This window comes from Sceloporus undulatus, unplaced genomic scaffold (genome assembly GCF_019175285.1).
Source record: "Sceloporus undulatus isolate JIND9_A2432 ecotype Alabama unplaced genomic scaffold, SceUnd_v1.1 scaffold_13, whole genome shotgun sequence".
NCBI lineage: Eukaryota > Metazoa > Chordata > Lepidosauria > Squamata > Phrynosomatidae > Sceloporus > Sceloporus undulatus.
The window spans coordinates 4,568,032-4,588,551 of record NW_024802935.1 but is presented as its reverse complement, the minus strand read 5'-3'; the positions used below and the strand labels follow the sequence as shown (position 1 = coordinate 4,588,551).

The 20,520-nt window shown below is 39.7% G+C and overlaps 1 protein-coding gene across 1 annotated transcript in view; it reads right to left on the bottom strand.

The window, feature by feature from the left end:
- The window catches only part of LOC121917262 (protein CIP2A homolog), a 30,896-nt gene that overhangs the window by 2,079 nt on the left and 8,297 nt on the right, over positions 1 to 20,520 (bottom strand). Inside the window, exons 8-20 of the mRNA XM_042443045.1 lie at positions 20,170 to 20,245; positions 19,019 to 19,243; positions 16,102 to 16,261; positions 15,183 to 15,324; positions 13,513 to 13,612; positions 12,091 to 12,209; positions 11,729 to 11,921; positions 10,307 to 10,381; positions 10,112 to 10,222; positions 9,440 to 9,636; positions 6,617 to 6,730; positions 4,033 to 4,115; positions 2,333 to 2,472 (exon numbers count right to left, since the gene is read on the bottom strand). Of these exons, the coding sequence (XP_042298979.1) occupies positions 2,333 to 2,472; positions 4,033 to 4,115; positions 6,617 to 6,730; positions 9,440 to 9,636; positions 10,112 to 10,222; positions 10,307 to 10,381; positions 11,729 to 11,921; positions 12,091 to 12,209; positions 13,513 to 13,612; positions 15,183 to 15,324; positions 16,102 to 16,261; positions 19,019 to 19,243; positions 20,170 to 20,245 (1,735 nt within the window). The remainder of the gene's footprint in view (positions 1 to 2,332; positions 2,473 to 4,032; positions 4,116 to 6,616; positions 6,731 to 9,439; positions 9,637 to 10,111; positions 10,223 to 10,306; positions 10,382 to 11,728; positions 11,922 to 12,090; positions 12,210 to 13,512; positions 13,613 to 15,182; positions 15,325 to 16,101; positions 16,262 to 19,018; positions 19,244 to 20,169; positions 20,246 to 20,520) is intronic.

The following is a 20,520-nucleotide window of genomic DNA, read 5'->3' as shown; positions in this document are numbered from 1 at the left end:
CTGCGCTCCAGTGGTTCCGTTCCTACCTCTCGGGTAGATTCCAGATGGTGCAGCTGGGGGACATTTCCTCCGATAAGAGGGCGCTTACATCTGGTGTCCCTCAAGGAGCTATTCTGTCCCCCATGCTATTTAACATTTACATGAAACTGCTGGGAGAGATCATCCGGAGACATGAGGCGCAGTGTTATCAGTACGCTGATGACACCCAAATATGCTTCTCTGTGTCCCTGACTGATGCAGTAACTAGGGATGGCATCTCTCCTCTAAATGCCTGCTTGGAGTCTGTAATGGGCTGGATGAGGAAAAACAAACTCAGCTTGAATCCAGAGAAAACGGAACTACTAGTGATAGGCTCACCCGGTCCAGGTGGTGAAATTTGTCCACCTGTCCTGAATGGGGTCACGGTCCCCCTGAAGGACTCAGTTCGCAGTCTGGGGGTGCTTTTGGACTCGTCGCTCCAGCTGACTTCTCAGGTGGATGCGACGGTCAGAAGCACCTGTTACCAGCTTCGGCTGATACGCCAGCTACGACCCTACCTAGGCTGGGGGGACCTTGAAACAGTGGTACATGCACTTGTAACCTCTCGGTTGGATTTCTGCAATGCGCTCTACATGGGGCAACCCTTGTACCAAACCCGGAAGCTTCAGCTAGTGCAGAATATGGCAGCTAGGTTGGTCACTGGATGTCCTAGGGCCGACCATATAACACCGATTCTGCATGATCTCCATTGGCTGCCTATTCGCTTCCAGGCACAATACAAGGTGTTGGTTATAACCTATAAAGCCCTAAATGGCTTGGGCCCAGGGTACTTGGAGGACCGCCTCTCCCCATATAGTCCGCCCCGCACACTCAGGTTGTCTGGGAAGAATCTGTTGAGGATCCCGATAACGAGATATGTATCAACCTCACAAAGGGCCTTTTCTATTTCGGCCCCTGGGGTCTGGAACACCCTTCCTGAGGAACTGCGCTCCGCCACCTCCCTGGATCTCTTTAAAAAGAGACTTAAGACCTTCCTGTTTCGGCAAGCCTTCCTCGATGCTCCTTGATGATATATGACTCCCCCCTATATGTATAGCATTATCGAGCACATTTAGCTGGCCTGGATTTGATGTATGGATTTGATGTATGGTTTTAATCTGTATTTTGAAATGTTTTTATTGAAGTTTTATTTATGTATTGCAATTTTTATCTTGTATTTTGTATTTGATATTGCAATTTTTACCTGTGATCAACACGGAGTAGCGGTTTATAAATAAAACATTATTATTATTATTATTATTATTATTATTATTATTATTATTATTGCTATCATAAACTACAAACGAGTATGATATTTATAATAATTGAATTTATGGCTGCTCAGCAAACTTAAGAAAGAAAAACATCACTGAATCACACAGCATACTTGTTTAATTAACACACAAATATTTCAGAACCAATTTGGTATAAGTTGTTAGCTACAAGGTCAAAGCATTCAAATGGTTTTGTTTTGTTTATTAAAAGGGCCTTGTTTGTTTCATCCTTTACTCCACACAGAAGAGTTTAAGTGAAAGTACTGAGCTGCATAACTGAGAGCCCATACAGACAGGCCAAAATAAAGCTGCTTCAGGTCAGTTTGGAGGTATGCTGTTTAAATTATGCATACATCCTAAGAGGTCAGAAGCCATGCCAAAGCCACACTGCAGTCCTAAGGACTGGAGCACAGCTTTGGTGCAGCTTCTGGCCTCTTAAGATGCGTAGGTCATTTAAACAGCATACCTCCAAAGTGACTCGAAACAGCTTTATTTTGGCCTGTCTGTAGGGCCCTGAGTTGTTATCAAAGGCTGCAACAAAAGGCAGACATTTGTCAATAATGCGTCAAATACAAGTTATACTGCGAGTTAAAATTTAAAGTTACAAAAAAATTCTGAGAAATTCTGTAGGTAATTTTTCATTTCTTTTTCTTTTGTTAGATTGGGGGCATACTGACTTTAGCTTGCACATGACAGGGTAGATCTCAGCATTATTTATCTGATAAGACACAGAACAATGAAAACTTAATCCAGTTGCTTCAGGTCCCATACTTTGCTATAAGACTGATAGTGCAAATCCTATATATGCTATTAAGAAATAAATCTCACTGAGTTCAAAGGGACCTACTTCTTGGTAAATGAATGTAGGATTGCAACCTCCATCAATACCATTTATACAGTAATATATTTTACTGTATAAAATATTATATAAAATACAATAAATATATTTTAACGGTGATGTCCAATTCTGTAGTTCTTTCTTCTTCTTCTTCTTCTTCTTCTTCTTCTTAATATCAAATAAAGTTCCCAGGACAACTTACCTTAATGCTAAGTTCTTTCCTTGCCTGTTCTGTTTTGCTCAGTTCTTTTCTAAGGATGTCTATGGTTTCCTCCATATCTGCTTTTTCCTTTTGCCTGGCTTTCAGTTTTTCTTCCTGAACCTTTGCCTTCTGCTGAAAACCTTTTGAAAAATTTGAGAAAGGAAAAAGACATGCTTTTTGCCCAGTACCTGGGGAAAAATTCTTAAACATTTTCTCACAGCTACTATTAAATTAGCCACTACTGCCACCTACTGAACATCAGTCATTTATTTTATAATCTTCACTATTTGCCTGCCTAAAGATACATTTTACAGTTAACTACAGAAATGTGTTGAGATATGTGCTCCAAAATAGAACTTACAGCTTTCCCATTCAAAGAGCATTTATTGTAATTTCTGAAATATAGTTTACAAGTCTTTCAAAAATCATACATCTTCCTCAACATTGAATGAAAGGTGCTTGTGTTTGATTAGCAATCGTGACTACAACTTGGTCATCATAAGTGTAGCAGACAGTACTAGAGCCATTACTGTTGCTTTATGCATTCTTAAATGCTGTTCTTGGGCCTGGCCTGTGATATCTCTACAAATCTATGCATGTTACTTGTACACTATATTTTAATTGGGGAACTCCCATTAATGAGCACAGAGTAACAGCAGAAAATATCCCTGTCCATTACAGCATGCTACAGTTACATATTCAAAAAGTTTATTCTGACACTTTGGTCCTGGGTCGTAATCCAATAATATGTTATTCTTCAAACATCAACAGGTTCCCTGTCAGGAAAGGCTTCTTGGCTACAACAATAATATCAATTACATTATAGAAATATGATTCTAATTATAATCAGAGGTGGGTTGTGATTTCAACCAGTTAAAGAATTTGCAGTCTTTACATGTGGCCAAACATGAGCTGGACTTTGAAACTGAGATCTGCACAGGTTTGATCATGGCCAAAGAAATCCCACTAATGAGGCAGAAGAGATCTAAAGACAGACACACTGCCCTATCAATAGCCCTGTTAAGGTCGCACAATTAGGGCAGATGGGAGAGAGATATAGCATTTTTTTTCCTTTTTGATTAAATTTTTTCTTGATTGATTGGTAGTAGTGAAAGGTAATTAAACTATAATAGCTACAGTGTAGATATGATTCTTGGCTCCTTCCTGGTACATACTGTATCCTCTCACCCCTGCCACCATCTCTCCTTTTTGTGTTCTTCCAATATTTACAGGATCATACAGGAGGTTTGAGGGTAGCAAACCTACTGTAAGGGTGGGTCTCTCTATTTGCCTATAGAGGACAATGTAGAAAATCTTATAGCCCCAGGGATAATTTAATTAGACTGCAGTCTTAAAGCTTTCAAATACAGTCCGTCCTCACCTTACGTGGGGGATCCGTTCCGGATCCCTCCGCGTAAGGCGAATTCCGCCTATGCTCGAGCCCCATTGGAAACAATGTGGCTCGTGCGCGGCGGCACGGCCGCGTGCAGGGCGCAACGGGCGCATGCGCCCATTCAATTGAATGGGACGCGCCGCCCCTTCTGCCCTGCGCACGCCCCGCGGCTTGAGCGCATATGCTCAAGGCCGCGTATGGCGCGGGTGCACTGTACACAGTAATAGAGTAACTGTATTTTTGCCAATTTGCTCTAGACATCTAATGAAACTGGTACAGAAAGCAGAATCCTTTAGTACTAACTTACTTGATATTTTTGTATCTTTATCTTGCAATTGTTTGTGTAATTCTTTCTTATGCTCTTCTGTTTCTAGCAACTGAGCAACAGTTCTGAAAAAAAATAAAATATTTAAGTTCTTCCAGAAATTAACTTAAGAGAAGCCATTCTCCCTGTCATCCAAGTGTCATATACTATAGCAACATTTTCTGATAAATCACTCAATGTTACTAGCAAAGCAAATTTGTAGTTATATATTTCCTGTATTTATTTATTTTCTTATCCTTTGTCTAGTTTAGTGAAATATTCCTTCATGTTATCATTCACCAAAAACAAACCTTTAACCAAACAGCAAGAGGCAACAGAACATTTACCACAGACATTTGCACATTTTCACCTAAAGTTAGAAGTTGCTATGTGGTAACATGCTATGTAAAAATAGAGGAGATCTTGTTTTTGATTAATTACACCATCCTGTGCATTGATATATTGTTTTATTTTTATCTTCCTTAACATTCAAACATTATACATTAGAAAGTAAAACAGCCACAGATCTTATCTCTCAGCTTAACTGAGAGACAACAAGGCCCTGTTCTTTTCCACCATCATCACCATTAACGTCAGCTGGGTTTTTCCCTTTCCAAAACCCATTCCAGGAAATGCTGAGTGAGACTAATTCTGAGGTACCCATATGAACACATAATTTCATTTCTTTAAAAAAAACTTGGGTTTTTTTTAGCAAACAGCCAGTACATATACATTAGTTATGGCATGAAGAAAGGAAATTCAGTTTGAATTTCCTGCCTAAGAACAGAGGTAAAGGCACACTTGAATATCCACTCTATTTTTTTTAGAGTACCATATGCAAAAATATGCAGTATGCTGATGACACAAAACTCTCTCCATCTGATTCCAAGAAATCTGTTTCTATACTAAACTGGTGTCTGCTGTCAGTAATGGACAATATACTAAGCGGTTTACAAAGTGTAAGCTAATTGCCCCCAACAAGCTGGGTACTCATTTTAGCAACCTAACTGTAGCTTAGCTAGATACATTGCGCCCGCGTTATATGTGGGCGCATTATACACGGCTTTGAGCATATGTTCAAAGCCGTGTGGGAGCGCATGGGGCAGCACATCATATTCACATGAATGGGGCGTGGTCCTGTGGCGTGCGTCCCACACACCGTCGCAGGCACGAGTCCCATTTGTTTGAATGGGACTTGAGCATCCGCATATTTTCTCGGGGGGGGGGGGGGGGGGGGGGGGGACGGAACGGATGTCCCACGTAAGAGAAGGGGCGGACTTACAATGTACACTAACTGTACATTTAGTCAACTAGACTAAATTAAATACATTGTCCTGGAAAATTTCCCTATTCCATCCTCATCCCTGAAGACCATTTTCAACTAAAAGTCTCCCTTCTAAACAGCATGTGTTGGGATGTGAGGGCTTGCTGCAGAAAAGAACAATTGGCTGGAAGGCAGAAGGACTTTTCAAAAGACCTTCCTGAGGAAAGAACAACTGCCTACAATTGGGCAAAAAGACTCTGATTTAAGGCAACTAGCTCCCTCCCCACACCCATTCCTTCCTACACTTTTCAGAACAGCCTCCTGGAGGAGGCTTTTTGGAGACTGTAGGATTTTAATTGTGAATTGTTTTTTATCGACTTGTTGTATCGTAATTGTATTGTATTTTATACTGGGTTGTGATCCCACCTCGATCCACCTGGGAGAGGCAGGAAAATATAAAAAAATATAAAAATATAAAAATAAATAAAAATTTATTATTATTCAGGAGTTCTATGAGTGTCTTTCTGCTCACGCAATGTAAGATCCAATTGACTCTGCAGATAACTACCATAATACAAACAGAAGTTAATTGGGGATGACCACTTTACTGTGGTGCTGAGTTGGTCTAAAAGTATATTTACACTACATAATTTATAGTAGTTCAATAACCCTTTAACTGCCACAGCTCTCCTGTTGAATCCTGGGATTTGTAGTTTGGGGATGAGTCCGAATAGTTAATTAGACAGCTCATGTCTATCTCTCTGAATTAGCCCTAGAACTCTCTTGCAGAGAATTCTAAGCACTTCTGCGAAATATACAGGATTTCATATGATATCAAACTTACAAAACTGTAGATTATAGATATATTCAGAGTGTCAGTGGTAGGCTTGAAAATTTTGTATATATTGCAGATATTCACATATAAGCACAAATGACCTTCTACAATGTCAAAAACACTTATGAAGTTGAAAAGTTGGCCAAGTGAAAAGATGAAGTTTGTGTAAATAGTATTAAATAACCATAGACAGTACAACTGATACAAATTCAAAGTGCTTTAAAACATATTATATAAAGACACAGCATAAGCTTAATAAAAACAAAAGAAACTTAAACATTCAGAAATCTATAAATTAACACCTACTATAAAACCATTTTACTTTGCTTAGATTGCTCTACAGAATAATAGCATACAACAGGTGAGAAAAAAGAAAGTGAACCATGTACAACACTTCCAATTATATTTAAAGATACCTTGAGTAGATAAAAACTGAACCATTTCACTGAAAGACAGTATTCTTTTAACTTATAAAAAAGTGAACTTACTTGTCATTTTGTTGTTTGAGTGATTCATTCAGCTTTTTTATGTTCTCAAGCTGTTTATTCAATGAATTACACATTAGCTGCAGATCATTATATTGTTTTTCTATTGTTTCATACCTAAAACATGTAGATAATGTTATTTAATCTTTCATAACACACTATTTTTATAACACATTAGCATTCCTACTTTCAAAATTAGAACATTTTGTGACATGCACATATCACTTATTTTCTAGGTGTGTGTCACAGCACAAGTGTGACTTTCAGTACATATAATGATCACAGATTTCTGATACTTTTATGCTTTAAGATTCATAGAATCATAGAATCGTAGAGTTGGAAGAGACTGCAAGGGCCATCCAGTCCAACCTCCTGCCATGCAGGAAATCTCAATCAAAGCATACCCAACAGATGGCCATCTAGTCTCTGTTTAAAGACCTCTAAGGAAGGAGACTCCACTACACTCCGAGGGAGTGTGTTCCACTGTCGTACAGCCCTTACTGTCAGGAAGTTCCTCCTAATGTTGAGGTGGAATCTCTTTTCCTGGAGCTTGCATCCATTGCTCCAGGTCCTAGTCTCTGGAGCAGCAGAAAACAAGCTTGCTCCCTCCTCAATATGACATCCCTTCAAATATTTAAACATGGCTATCATATCACCTCTTAACCTTCTCTTCTCCAGGCTAAACATCCCCAGCTCCCTGAGTCATTTCTTCATAGGGCATGGTTTCCAGACTTTTACCATTTTAGTCGCCCTCCTTTGGACACGCTCCAGTTTCTCAATGCCCTTATTTAATTGTAGTGCCCAGAACTGGACACAGTATTCCAGGTGGGGCCTGACCAAGGCAGAATAGAGTGGCACTATTACTTCCCTTGATCTAGACACTATACTACTACAGTGGTACCCCGGGATACGAAAGCACCACGTTATGAAATTTCCGGGATACGAAAAAATCCCATAGGAAAAAACTGTTCCGGGTTACGTTTTTTTTTTTCCGGCTTACGAAAAAATTTTTTGGTGCTTTTCGGCGCTTTTTCGCACGAAATCGCGGCTTCCAGCGCTAGCGCCTATGGCTTTTTCAGCTTGCGAACGATTTCGGGTTACGAAGGGCGCCGCGGAACGGATTATTTTCGTAACCCGGGGTACCACTGTACATCTCTCCTTTCTGAATGTGTGGTCATCTGTTCTAGAAAGACATAATCCAATTCCTCAGTCTGACTTGGGGGTCTGTAGTAGACTCCCACAATAACATCCTTGTTGTTTCCCTGCCCTTTAATTTTTATCCAGATGCTCTCCACCTGGCTTCCAGGATTGATGTCCTGGATCTCTTCACTGGTGTAGAGGTCTCTGACATATAAGACATATAAGGGCATTTCCTCCTCCCTGTTTGGCCTATTTCTCTTAAAAAGGTTATACCTCTCTATTTCTACATTCCAATCGTGAGACTCATCCCACCAGGTTTCAGTGAGGCCTATTATATCATATTTGCTTTGATGTGCTAGGAGTTGAAGTTCATCTTGCTTATTTCCCATGCTCTGTGCATTAGTGTAGAGACATCTAAGACCATGTGCTCCCTTTACTTCCTGCCTGTGCAAGTTCTTTTGCCTCCCACTTTTGGGTCTTTGCACTGTTTGCCTTGTTCCCTCTGTGTGTACGTAAAGATGGCGGCGCCCGTATGAACAGGGCGCCGCCATCTTCTACGTATTCAATACATACTAGGGTTAGGGGGGTGCGGAAGCACCGCCCCTTCCTAACCCTAGTACGTATTGATGACGTACTATTTGGCGGTCTGTAAACCGCCTTTGACTATTTTCTCCAGCCCTTTTGTCTTCCAGAATACTGTCTCCCTCCCCCATATAACTCAGTTTAAAACCCTCCTGATCAAATTCTTGGGACTATTGGCAAAAATATTTTTGCCAACTGCCGTGAGATGCAACCCATCCCTTGCCAGAAGTCCCTCCTCATGGAACTGAGTACTAATCAATTCACTGCCTAGCAAAATACTCTGACTTTTCCATGTAACTCATTACAGGGAAATCTGCATCTGATAAAGTAGATTGAAGTCCATGTTCAGGATTCCAGGCACTCAAAAATGGCCTTCAAGATAGTCTTTCTCACCATCTCTGCCTCCCTTCCTCCCTCTCACATGCACATACCCGCAAACATTCATCTTTTCCAACTGCCACCTGGCATTAACGTAGTTACTGAACATTTTTAGATCTGTTTCTTGGGGATAATTAGTACTTTTAGGATTTTCAAAGGGATTTTCCCAATTTTGCAGACCTTGAGGTTCTTTGTGCATGAAGTATCTTCATCTTAGTTTTCAGTAGTTATTGGTCTTGATTGCTGTTTGTGATATGTTTTTTCCCATAAATAAGCAAGAGTACTTGAGTTATTAAAATGATTATTGGGTGAGACCATCTAGTTTTGCAAGGCAGCAGTTGACCTGAATGCAGAATTCAATTTCTGAGTAATTTAATCTTATGATATCTGTCCTATTCATGGAGTGCTACTAAGCACTAAATTCTCACATTATGGATCAGGTTTCTAAAACTATTCACTGCTTCTGGATGTTGGAAGGGGCTACCAACTACTGCTTCTCCAATCAGACTAATCCATACTGTGTTTTAAATTTGAGATTCTTCCTACTACTAATCACAATAATTTGGCACCCAATAGCTGTTCCTAACTCATTCGTACATATCTGTACTGATCAAATCTCTTACTTTCATTTTAGATGCATATCCATTTGATTTTTCCTTGTGGAAGGGTGGGTGGGGGAAAGAATTTACTCCCTTATACATCTTTCAGAGTAATGCAACATCTTACTTTTGAAGAAGGTCAACAGAAGATCTTTTTAGCAACTCGTATTCTTCTGCTATAGTCTGTAGCTTTCTATTGTGTTGAAAGAGTTGTTCTATATCACTTTGTGCCCGTTCAGATTCTACTTGCTGTGCTTTTAACAATGCCTCAAGATCTTCATTTTTTCGTTCAGCATCCTTCAACACCGAAGCAAGAGTCCTAGCCTTTTGGGAAAAAACATGGAGAATTATTCTAGTATACTTAATTAGCTGATGCTCCATTCCAAGGATTGACTGTAACCTGTGGTTCCCAATGGAAAGGACAGTGATGACAGGGTGTGCTCCATTTTCCCAGTACAAGTCCTTTGTATGCTCCCTAACTGTGCTTTACAGATTGGGTGTCACCCTAAAGCGCTGGGGTTTGCACAGAGGTGCAGGAGAAAATTCCAAGGTGCACCCAACAGTTTTTCAAACTAAATATGATTTAAAAGACTTTGAAAACTTGAACTACCCTGTCTACCAGTCAATGGTAAAATTAATAAATGCAGCTAAGCAAAACATTCATACTGAATTTTCATACTCCAAAATAGGATAACCTAAAGAAAGAACTAATAATACACATTGTTGTAAGGAGTTTTTCTGTGGTAGCTATGAGCAGGCACCAAGTCAATTATTGTCTAATGATTTCAGTTTTACCCACCTCTGACTCAGCTTGAGCTCTCTGGCAACGATACTGGGCAATAAGTCTATCTGCTTGAGCAAGAGCTAATGCCTTCGCTTCCAAAAGGTCCTGCAACCTTGTTTCTTTGGACTAAAATTAAAAGAGAAAACAATTTTGAAATGCAAATATAACAAAAGCAGGCACATAAAACATACATATTAAATATGTACTCACTGCTAATGCGGACAGTTTCTGCTCATACACATCCATTATTTCAGAAATCCTTATGTCGGTGACCGATTCTTTCATCTGTGGGAAATGTTGACACAGTTTGAGCTAAAATATGCAAAACGTGAGTCATACATGGACAAATGAAATGCTGGAGAAGAACAATGATAATCAAAATTTGTTCACTTTCCCATATTAACAGATCAATAACATAGTATGTTCACAGAAAAAATTAGTGGAATATATATACTGATACAGTTAGCCTTCCATATCCACTAATTCGGCAGCCATGAATTCAACCATATATTTTTTTTAAAAATCCAAAACACAAACCTTAATTTTGCCATTTTATAATATGGGACATCATTTTACTACACCATTGTGTATAATGAGACAAGCATCCACATATTTTGGTATCCACGTGTGTCCTGGAACCAAACCCCAGCAGATACCATGGGCCCAGTATGCTTCATAAAACTGATGCCCCATACTACTCTAAAACTGCTGCACTTCAAACAGAACAAACTATTTAGTACAATCAGCCCTCCACATCTGCAGCACGGTTTTGATTATTCGCGAGGTCAAGACCACATGTGTGCACCCTTCTCCTCCTCCTGGGCTTTTCCCCTTGGGAGAAAAAAGGTCTCGAAGGGAGGAGGAGGGGTGCACACGCCAACCCTGCGCCTTTCCTGGTGGGATAGCTGTCTTCTCGAGGCAGCTATCCCACCAGGAAAGGAGGGCAGGAGTGGGGGGACCGATCCTGTTTTCCCCTTTTACCACTGGGAAGGCAGCTATCCCACCTGGAAAAGGGGGAGGAGGATCGATCCCCCTTTGTCCCTTTCCCAGTGAGATAGCTGCCTGGAGAAGACAGCTATCCCACTGGGAAAGGGGCGGGTAGCCATTTGAAGGGACGGGAGGGTGGTGAAAGAAGAGGAATGTGCGCACCTGCCCATTTCCCCCCACCCACCTGTCTCTTTAACTGGTTTCCATGTGGAGGGGGAGTTATTTGCAGTTTTTCCACCTTCGTAGAGGTCTTGCTCCGTTAACCCCCGCAAATATGGAGGATCAACTTTATTCATTTATATGTATACCTATGGTTGAATTCAAGAAATACCAGTGTTTAGAAGTGTCCTATTAACACAGTGTCTTATTAAAAAATGTCAGCTACTTGCATGTAAGTTCATTGATTTCAATGGCATTTCACCAATCCCAATATAGTTTCCTATATTGAACTACAGGCTTCAAAGTTTAGCAGTTGACCTTGCACCACTCTTTTCTGTAATGCAGCAACTGATGTCACTTGACTTCAGAAGTCTGAGTCTGGAAAAGAATACTTTACATTTTATGCAAACCAATACAAAGATGTGTGTGTGTGTGTGTGTGTGTGTGTGTGTGTGTGAGTGAAAGATGCATATTAAAACTATTAACCTCCAGGCCAGATTGAAGTTTCTGTATCAGTTCCTGAATATTGTGCATTTCAGCATCATCATTTGGAGGGTAAACAATAGAGCACTTCATTGAGTTAACACTGGTCATGGATGTTTGCATGTGACTTCTTTTAGATACATGCTCTGCTTCCTGCTGTCTATAAGAATTATTAGCCGCAATGCTTTCACCAAGCCTGTATAAAGCAAAACACACAAAAAAGATAAAATCAATAATTTAATATTAACAGCAACCTTCTTATAAAACATGAGCAAAAGGTGGGACAACAACAAGAGTTCTAGAAAAGAACTTTAAAGTAACATTAATGTAAAAGGCAGTTTAAAAAAATATCAGAAGGAACTCACATTATGCCAGGGAAATCTGGCAATGGTGCTGCTTCAAACAGTATTCTGAGCCCAGCCTGGACTTGCTCTCTGTGGTCTGATGTTAAAGCAAATGCCAAATGTGTAATCAGACGCTGATCCTAGACACAAAACATTTGTAACTTTAAACAAGCATTAAAAAAAAACAGGTGCAAAACAATACATGTGGAAAACATTTTCATTTTATCTGTTCTTACCTTGTAAAATGTATGTCAAATAAACACAGGTACAAATTTTAACTAGTGGAACTGCTGTTGCTCTGCACATTCAAATCACTACCAACTTATAGCGACTTTATCATGGGGTTTTCTTGACAGGGTTTACTCAGAGGCAGTTTGCCTCTTCCATGGTTGAATGTGTTTGACTTGTTAAAGTCATGCAGTGGGTTTCCATGGCCAAATGTGAACTTGAACTCTGATTTTTAGAGTCCTTGTCCAACACTCAAACCATGATATAACATTGGTTCTGTCTAATGAAATGGCTTGATATATTCCACTCAGCCTTTTTTTAAAAACACCTGATATATTTTGTGTTGAAGTAGAAGCTCCATATCACTTCTGTTAGACCCCCACAGGAAAACTTCAGTGACCATCTCTGCACCCTGGTACAGAGGCCCTTCCTCCCACCTTTTTCAGTCCCACAGCATTCTCCAAAAAAGCACCAGAAGGTTGAGAGGTTCTGTGGAATGGTGTGGAACCTCAGTAGTATTGAAAAAATGGCAGAAGGTGGGTGCAGAATGCCTTCCCCTGCACAGAAAGCATTTGGAAGACACTGGCCAGATTCCTAAGTAATGGTGAACAGCTTGTGTTGGTTTAATTTAAACTTGTTTTTGTATCTAACCCTTTCACATAAAGAAACCATGGCATATTAGATAGCCAGAAAGCACAATTAGAAGCCATGGTGTGTTGCTGTTTTAAATAAACCAGCACTTGTAAACCTAATGTTATAGTTATGTCTAAACCTATATTGTTATGTCCAAAGCTTGTCCCTGACTTGTTGCCCCAGGCTGCCCACCCTGAAAAAACTGACAAAAGAGGGAGGAGAAACAGAGCAGAAATGAAAAAAAATTAAATTGTGGTTGTGTTTTTTGTGGGTTTTTCAGGCTATGTGGCCATATTCTAGAAGAGTTTATTCCTAATGTTTCACCAGCATCTGTGGCTGGCATCTTCAGAGAATTGTGGTTGGTTTGACTATCTGAAGAACAATTCATTACTAAAGTAACAAACCTATTTGAGAGTGCCTGATTTGTGATATGCTGACTAAAGTCATGAGAAAGTTGAGTGAGTTTTGACTGGACTGGAAAATTAAGTACTTCCACGTTTAGATTAGTTTGATAATACAGAAATGATCATAAATATGCACATACTTTTTTAACAGAGATTAAACACACACAAAAAAACTTACTTGAAGAACTTTGTAAAAGCCAACTTCCATATTAGGTACCAACTGTTTAAGCTTGCTCATAAGATCCAGCATTTTTAGAATCATATCAGCAGCAAGCTTACTGAAAAAACAGAAATGAATAGGAAACATTTTAGTGGTTAGTGCAACCCTCTAAAACTAAATAACAAACTCAAAGGTCAGTTTACTTTTTAAAATGAAAAGAAAATGCAAGACTTTTAAAAAGGTGAGCCATGACTTTTATCTACAAAACAGAAAAGTTGCAGTTAACAGATTGAAACATGTGGAACAATTTCTGCCTAATCAAGCAAATTTCTATTAACTTTTCCACTGAATGTGAATAGATTCAAACTACCACCAAATATAGTATAGTCATTTTAAAAACTTACCAAAAGTACGAACACGTCACAAAGATGCTACTATAGCCTAATCAGATCCTATCTTCACTAGGTCAAGAATGTAATACTAAACCTTCAAGGTATTTTTGGCTGTGGTAACTATCCTTTTAAAATTCTCTGCATAGGTAAATCTTCCTGATTCTAATTTTTGTTCTCTTTTTGAGAACAGGTAAAAACAATTAGGAAACTTTCCCTAGATCCTAATCATTAGGATTTTTTTTAAAGCTTATCCTAATTGTTATTGTTTGATTCTTATCATATATAGATAAAATCCTTAAAAATGGCTTACAATTTAAAACAGAATAGCAAAGTTATGAGACCACATTAAAACCAAGAATCTTTGTGACAGTTAAAACTGGACTGAGAGTGTTTTAAAACTCAAATTCTAGTAATGAAGCAAAATAAAATAAAGTGAGTCTACATTGGGTATCACTAGAATGTGAATGCATATCTTCCACCTTTTTTTTTTTTGCTTCGGTACCTTCAACATACAGAGAAATAGCAAGCAATACTTTCTCTCTTATTTGGATTAGACCACCCTCAAAGAGAACAATAAAAGTCATGTTACATACATTCACTGGTAAGCACAGTGAATAGCCCAGGAGCTATGTCTGTAGTTAGGATGGTGATGTACATGGTATTCCTAGAAGAGATGTCTCTATAAGAAGAGAAATGTCTTCTGGGTATCCCTATGTGCTGCTCTTGTCCTTACCACCCTGAACAGGAAGGGCTAAAGGGGCTTGAATGTAAATTGGAACCTCTACCAACCACATGGAAGCTTTTGCTTACTTTTTGGTAAACATATGACAGAATCCTCTCCAAACCTTACATCTTAAGACAAGAAGCTCACTGGTGGAACGAACCCGGCATGGAGGACCTATTTCTTCACAACTGCTCTTCTGTTGCCTGAAAAGGGCTAATCTGCTACTGGGATTTCTTGAACATAAAGGGACCTAATTTGAGTTATTTATCAAAAATGTTTCTATATTGATTCCCATTTGCACAATTATTACTGTGATAGTGCTTTCAACTATGCAAATATTACTCTTTTCAAAATGTGTAAACAACGAACTTCAGCTTTTCCATACTAGAAAAAAACCCTGAATATTGTAATGAATATACAGACCTATCGTTTCAAGCACAGCTTGTCAGCTACTAGGGCTAATCAACTATATAATGGAGTTAAAGTCTTCGTTCTGTAGAAAAAGTTAAGTTTGGCCTTTAAAAATTAATGAACATTAGCAATTCTGCCTATATTTTTTCAGTTCTGCTTACCTCAGTTCAATATCCATTACTTTTGCTCCAAATCCAAAGTCATTCCCACTGCATGCGAATTGGTGTTCGATCAAAGAAGTGCATTTGCTAGTTGTGAGAACTTTAGTAACATGCATTTTTAGCATGTCATCTGCACAGAGCGGTATGGTTCTGTTAAGGATACAGTCTGATTTATAGTTTCAGATCATAAGGAAGTTCACTAGTGGCCTTTTCAGCAGGAAAAAACATGTACTGTACAGTATTTGCAACCACAAAGTGTTGTGAACTTGCATTCCCCAGGTATATTCATTGTAACTGATAACTGGAAGATATGATCTATCTACCTTTCAGTAATTCAGAACATATTAGTGTAATTTATCCCAAAAAAACTCAAACAGTAGCATAGGCCCGATCCAGACTGACGGGAAAGAACACCGTCACGTGCGAAGGGCAGCGCTTCTAGACGCCCCTCGCCCCTCGCACATGAGGACGTCAAAATGGTGGCACCCTGTACAGGCGGACGGTGCCATTATGACATGCCGGATGCATAGCGTCCACACATCGCAGCAGCATTACAATGCCGCGAGTGCGCCATTGGTGCACTGCGACATCGTAATGGCAGCGCAAGAAGAGACCACTTTTTGCAAGTTCTTTTTGGTCTACAGGGGAGGCTGCGGCTTCCCCGCGGACCAAAACTAGGTGCCAGGAGACCATCCTTTTTGGACGGTCTGTCCCAAGCCATAGTTTATCAAAGCTAGTTTGATTGGTCTTAATTTGTGCCTAGATTTCAGACAAGGTATCTTCTACATGCTGCATATTTCTTAAAGAGACATTTTGGTTCTAAATACTGGCTAAGTACTGGGTTTCTTCTAGTTTATTTCACACATTGTGTACTTTCATGGCAAACATATCATGACAAAAAAAATCACATCAAGGATATTTATCAAGATATCAATAGCTTTGATCATTCTTTCACATTTCTTCTTTGTCAGTGCATCTTCCAAAATATGATCTGGGAAATGAAGATGATCAAGGAGAACAGGCAGGAGAAGATCCACAAAGCGCTCAGCTATTGTACTATTACCTGAATCTATGACATCCTGTAACAGAAATATTAAATGAGGTGGTAACAATAAATTGCAGATTAAGTTGCTATCCTATCTCTCTTCCCAAATCTGCCTTCTTAGTCAAGGGCTATTCAGCTTTCACCTCAAATCGCGAACATATAACACTTTCCCACTGTTTTCAATTTATCATTAGAGAAGGGAACTCAATACCAGTTTAGTTTGCACTGTAATTGCTGTTCATAGAAACATCTAAGCTATAATCTTTCAGACTCAAAATACACCTGAAACAGCAATTTAACTCACATGTCACTGCTTCAGAACTGATTTACAAAATCATATAAAAATCTAGATACAATCCAAATCAGCAGCTGAAACAATGTCTTTTCTAAATAAATTCAACTATGGATTTATGAGATATTACACAGAAAAACAGGAACATTTTTGGCATTGACTTACGTTTGTTACGTTTATATAAAATAATCAGCAAGGTGATATTAGCTACAAGCTGGCACAGAAAAAGGGGTCCTTGGGGCTTCATGCCCCCGGACACCCTGACAGCCAGAGCCATGGGGAAAAAGGGGCCACCTGGTCCCATTCTCCTTGGCATTGTTCCTGTGGCTGTTTGGTTGCTGCAAGAACGATATGCGTGGCAAAAAGGGGCTCCATACGCAGTCGGGCCACCGTAAGTGGCCTGGGATAGTGTGGAGACGTCACACACACGCCGTACATGCCATTTCGACGTGGTGTGTGCGTGATGCCGTCGTCACATACTCTGTGTGGACGGTACCGTCCACACAAACTAGTTTTAGGGAGCATGTGGTTGCCGCAAGCTCCCTAACCCTAGAATTGGCATTGGTACACCACTTAATGGCGGTCTGTGCCGCGCCATACCTACTATAAAATGACTATACTCAGAAGCAAAGCAAATTACTTAGTTGGAAGGGAGAGAGGTGTCTAGGCAGCCATTTGAAACTCCTGTTCATGGCGCACAAAATTTCACAATAAGGGGAGACTTAGGGCAGAGGGCAGAAAGCAGAGGGTGACCTGGGAGCTATGCTTCAGGGCTTCTCCTTTACTTTTAACTGTTTTATTTCTTTAAGGGGCTTGTGGAGGCCTTTTGCTCAGAGGAAGTGAATCAGAGGCTTGCCTCACTAGGAACCAGGAGCTCTCTATATAGCTATAGAGCCAGTCTTTTCAGATCAGAGGCAGAGCTTGGGGAACAAGCCAGGCCAACAGGGGTGTTTAACAGGCAGTTTTTGAGGGGAAAGCTCACAGTCCTGTTTCAGTGCCTCCTTAAGATTTCTGAGGATGGAGAGCAAGGGAGCTGCTGTAGTCACCTGCAGCATTTGAGATGTTTGTGTTCTTGCCTACAGATGTGGGAAACTTCACCTGCCCCACGTGCAAGTTGGTAGCCATCTTGGAAGAAAAGATCCAGCAGAATGCCTGGGTATCTACACTTCAGCATATTAGGAAGAGAGAAGTTTTCCTGGATAGAACAGAACGGACTGTCCTGGATGGTGAACATACACAGAATGTTTCTGAGGAGGTCACTTCACATACACAGAAGGTAGACAATTAAGAGGAATGTCACACACAGAACTAGGAACACCAGGGATCATTCTGGGAGCTTGCAGCTACAGCGATGCTTAAAAAGGATTATGAGGGAGAACAGCAGGGACAGCCCTCAGGGACAGTGCAAAAGATCTTGGTAGAATCAGCACAGGGAATGGCTGTTGCTAAGCCTCGGAGGAGGTGACTAGTGGTTGTGAGGAACTTGTTGCTGAGAGGTTTATGGGCCTGATAAGATGTCTTGGAAAGTGTGTTGTCTCCTTGGGGCAAAGATCCATGATGTGATGGTAAGTCTGACAAGCCTTCTGATTGTTACCCCTTCCTTTTGGTTTATGAGGGAACCAATGATACTGCAAGGCACAACCTTCAGAATATCATAAAAGATTATGAGGCTCTGAGTAGGAAGCTGAAAGAGCTGGATGCACAGATTGTCATTTCATCTCTTCTCCCAGTTGAATGGCATGGGCCACAAAGGGAGAGAAAAATAATGGATGTGAACAACTGGCTCCACAGATGGTGCCACCAAGAACAATTTGGGTTCTTGGATCATGGGCTGCAGTTCCATGAAGGAGGACTTGGGGGCAAGAGATGGTTTGCACCTCACACCAGCTGGCAGAAACATTTTTGCCAATAGTCTGAAAAATTTGATCAGGAGGGCTTTAAACTGGTCTCTTCCAACTCTACAAGTCTATGAGGGGAAGGAGACGATTCTATGGGGGAAGGAGATAGTATTTTGGAAGGCTGGGTATGTTCAGCCTGGAGAAGAAAAGGTTAAGAGGTGATATAATAACCCTGTTTAACTATTTGAAGAGATGTCATATTGAGGATGTAGCATCTTGTTTTCTGCTGCTCCAGAGAATAGGACACAGAACAATGGATGCAAGCTACAGGAAAAGAGACTCCACCTAAACATTAGGAGGAACATCCTGACAGTAAGAGCTATTCAACAGTGGAACTCACTCCCTCAGAGAGTGGTGGAGTTGCCTTCTTTGGAGGTCTTTAAAAAGAGGCTGGATGGCCATCTGTCGGGTGTGTGTGTGTGCATGTGCGCGCTTTGAGTGAGTTCCTGCATAGTGGGGGGTTGGACTGGATGACCCTTGTGATCTCTCCCAACTCTATGATTCTATGATAATATACAGTTTAGACAGTAGAGCAAATGCCCAATTTGCTGTATGGATGGATTAAAAAATATTTCAAGTCTACTGTAAAAGAATTAGATACCTCAAGTATCTCCTTGAACAGTTCCAAAGCAAGGTTTGAGCAGTTTTCAGATGCTTCCAAGGGTTGGTTTGACCAATGTACTAAGACAGCAGATGGCTCTGATGGCTTAGATCGAGTTGTAAGTCTTGCACTTCCACTGCTTGCCTTATTTGGTTCCAATATTGCTAGACGCAAAACATGACGAAGTTCTGTTACTGAACAGAAAGCAAGCAGTAATTCTAACACCTGAGTAAAAAGCACAAAAAACATTGTTTTCTAATTTCACACCAAAATACTCTTTATAATAAAGACTAGGACTATTTTAGATATTTACTGTTAAAATTCATGTTCAGGCCTAAATACTACAGTAAGAAAGGTTTAACTTCAATATACTCCTGGATTCATCCAAGCAACAACTACAAAACTACAACAACCATACGTATATGAATTGTCTTAGGGACTTAGTATTCCTTAACATTAAAAGGAACACAGTATAACCCTCACAGCTGCACTTAAAACAGTATATAAAGAACAAATATGTATTTGCTGAAGGTTATCTACTGTGTTCTACACAATTTAGAATAGATTTAGCAACTTGAAGAATTGTATGTACAAGCAGACCTCCACAGCTATGGATTGTGCATCCACTGATGCAGCCATCCATGACTTGAAAATATTTTAACCCCCCTCCACCCGAAAGCAAACCTTGAATTTTGTCATTGTATACAAAGGACACCATTTGACTATCCCACAGTATATCATGGGACTTGAGTATCCATGGATTTCGATATTCATGGTAGGTCCTGGAACTAAACCCCAGAGGATACCAAGGACCCACTGTATTTATAAATAAGGAAGATGGTGTTTCCCTAATATATTGCTATAATTCATAACAGTTTATTCAACAAACATTTTTATTTTTAAAAAAGTAACACAAATCATGATGATTTTTAATGCCACTATAGCAGTAAAATTGCATGATGAAACCCAAACCTAACTAGACAGTACCTATGGCTATCTACAGTAGAAATTGACATTCTCAAAGCTTCATTGTATTTCAAAACATGGCATTTAATCCTCAAAGTTAAAAAAGAGGTAGAATTAAATGCTGAAACAGTCTATCAATTCTGTTTAAGGAGTATAATTATTATGACTGCTCATTTGTAAATTACCTTTGCTGACGAATCAGAGTCCCTTCCATGAAGGAGGCCCAACACCTGACTGAGGCAGGATGTAAAATGTTCATACCTGTATTGTTGAAAGAAATAAAGAATTGGTTCTGCCATTTCTCTGCCATTTTGAAGAGACAAATCAAAATGAGATCTTAAAAGAGATAGGCAATAATCACTGTTGATTATCATTTTAAACATTTTATTTAATAAAATTTGATGAGTCACAAAAGAAAAGGGCTAATCTGAAGGCTTGACAAACACTAATAACTTTATTCAGACACTCATATAATAATAATAATAATAATAATAATAATAATAATAATAATAATAATAATAATAATAATAATAATA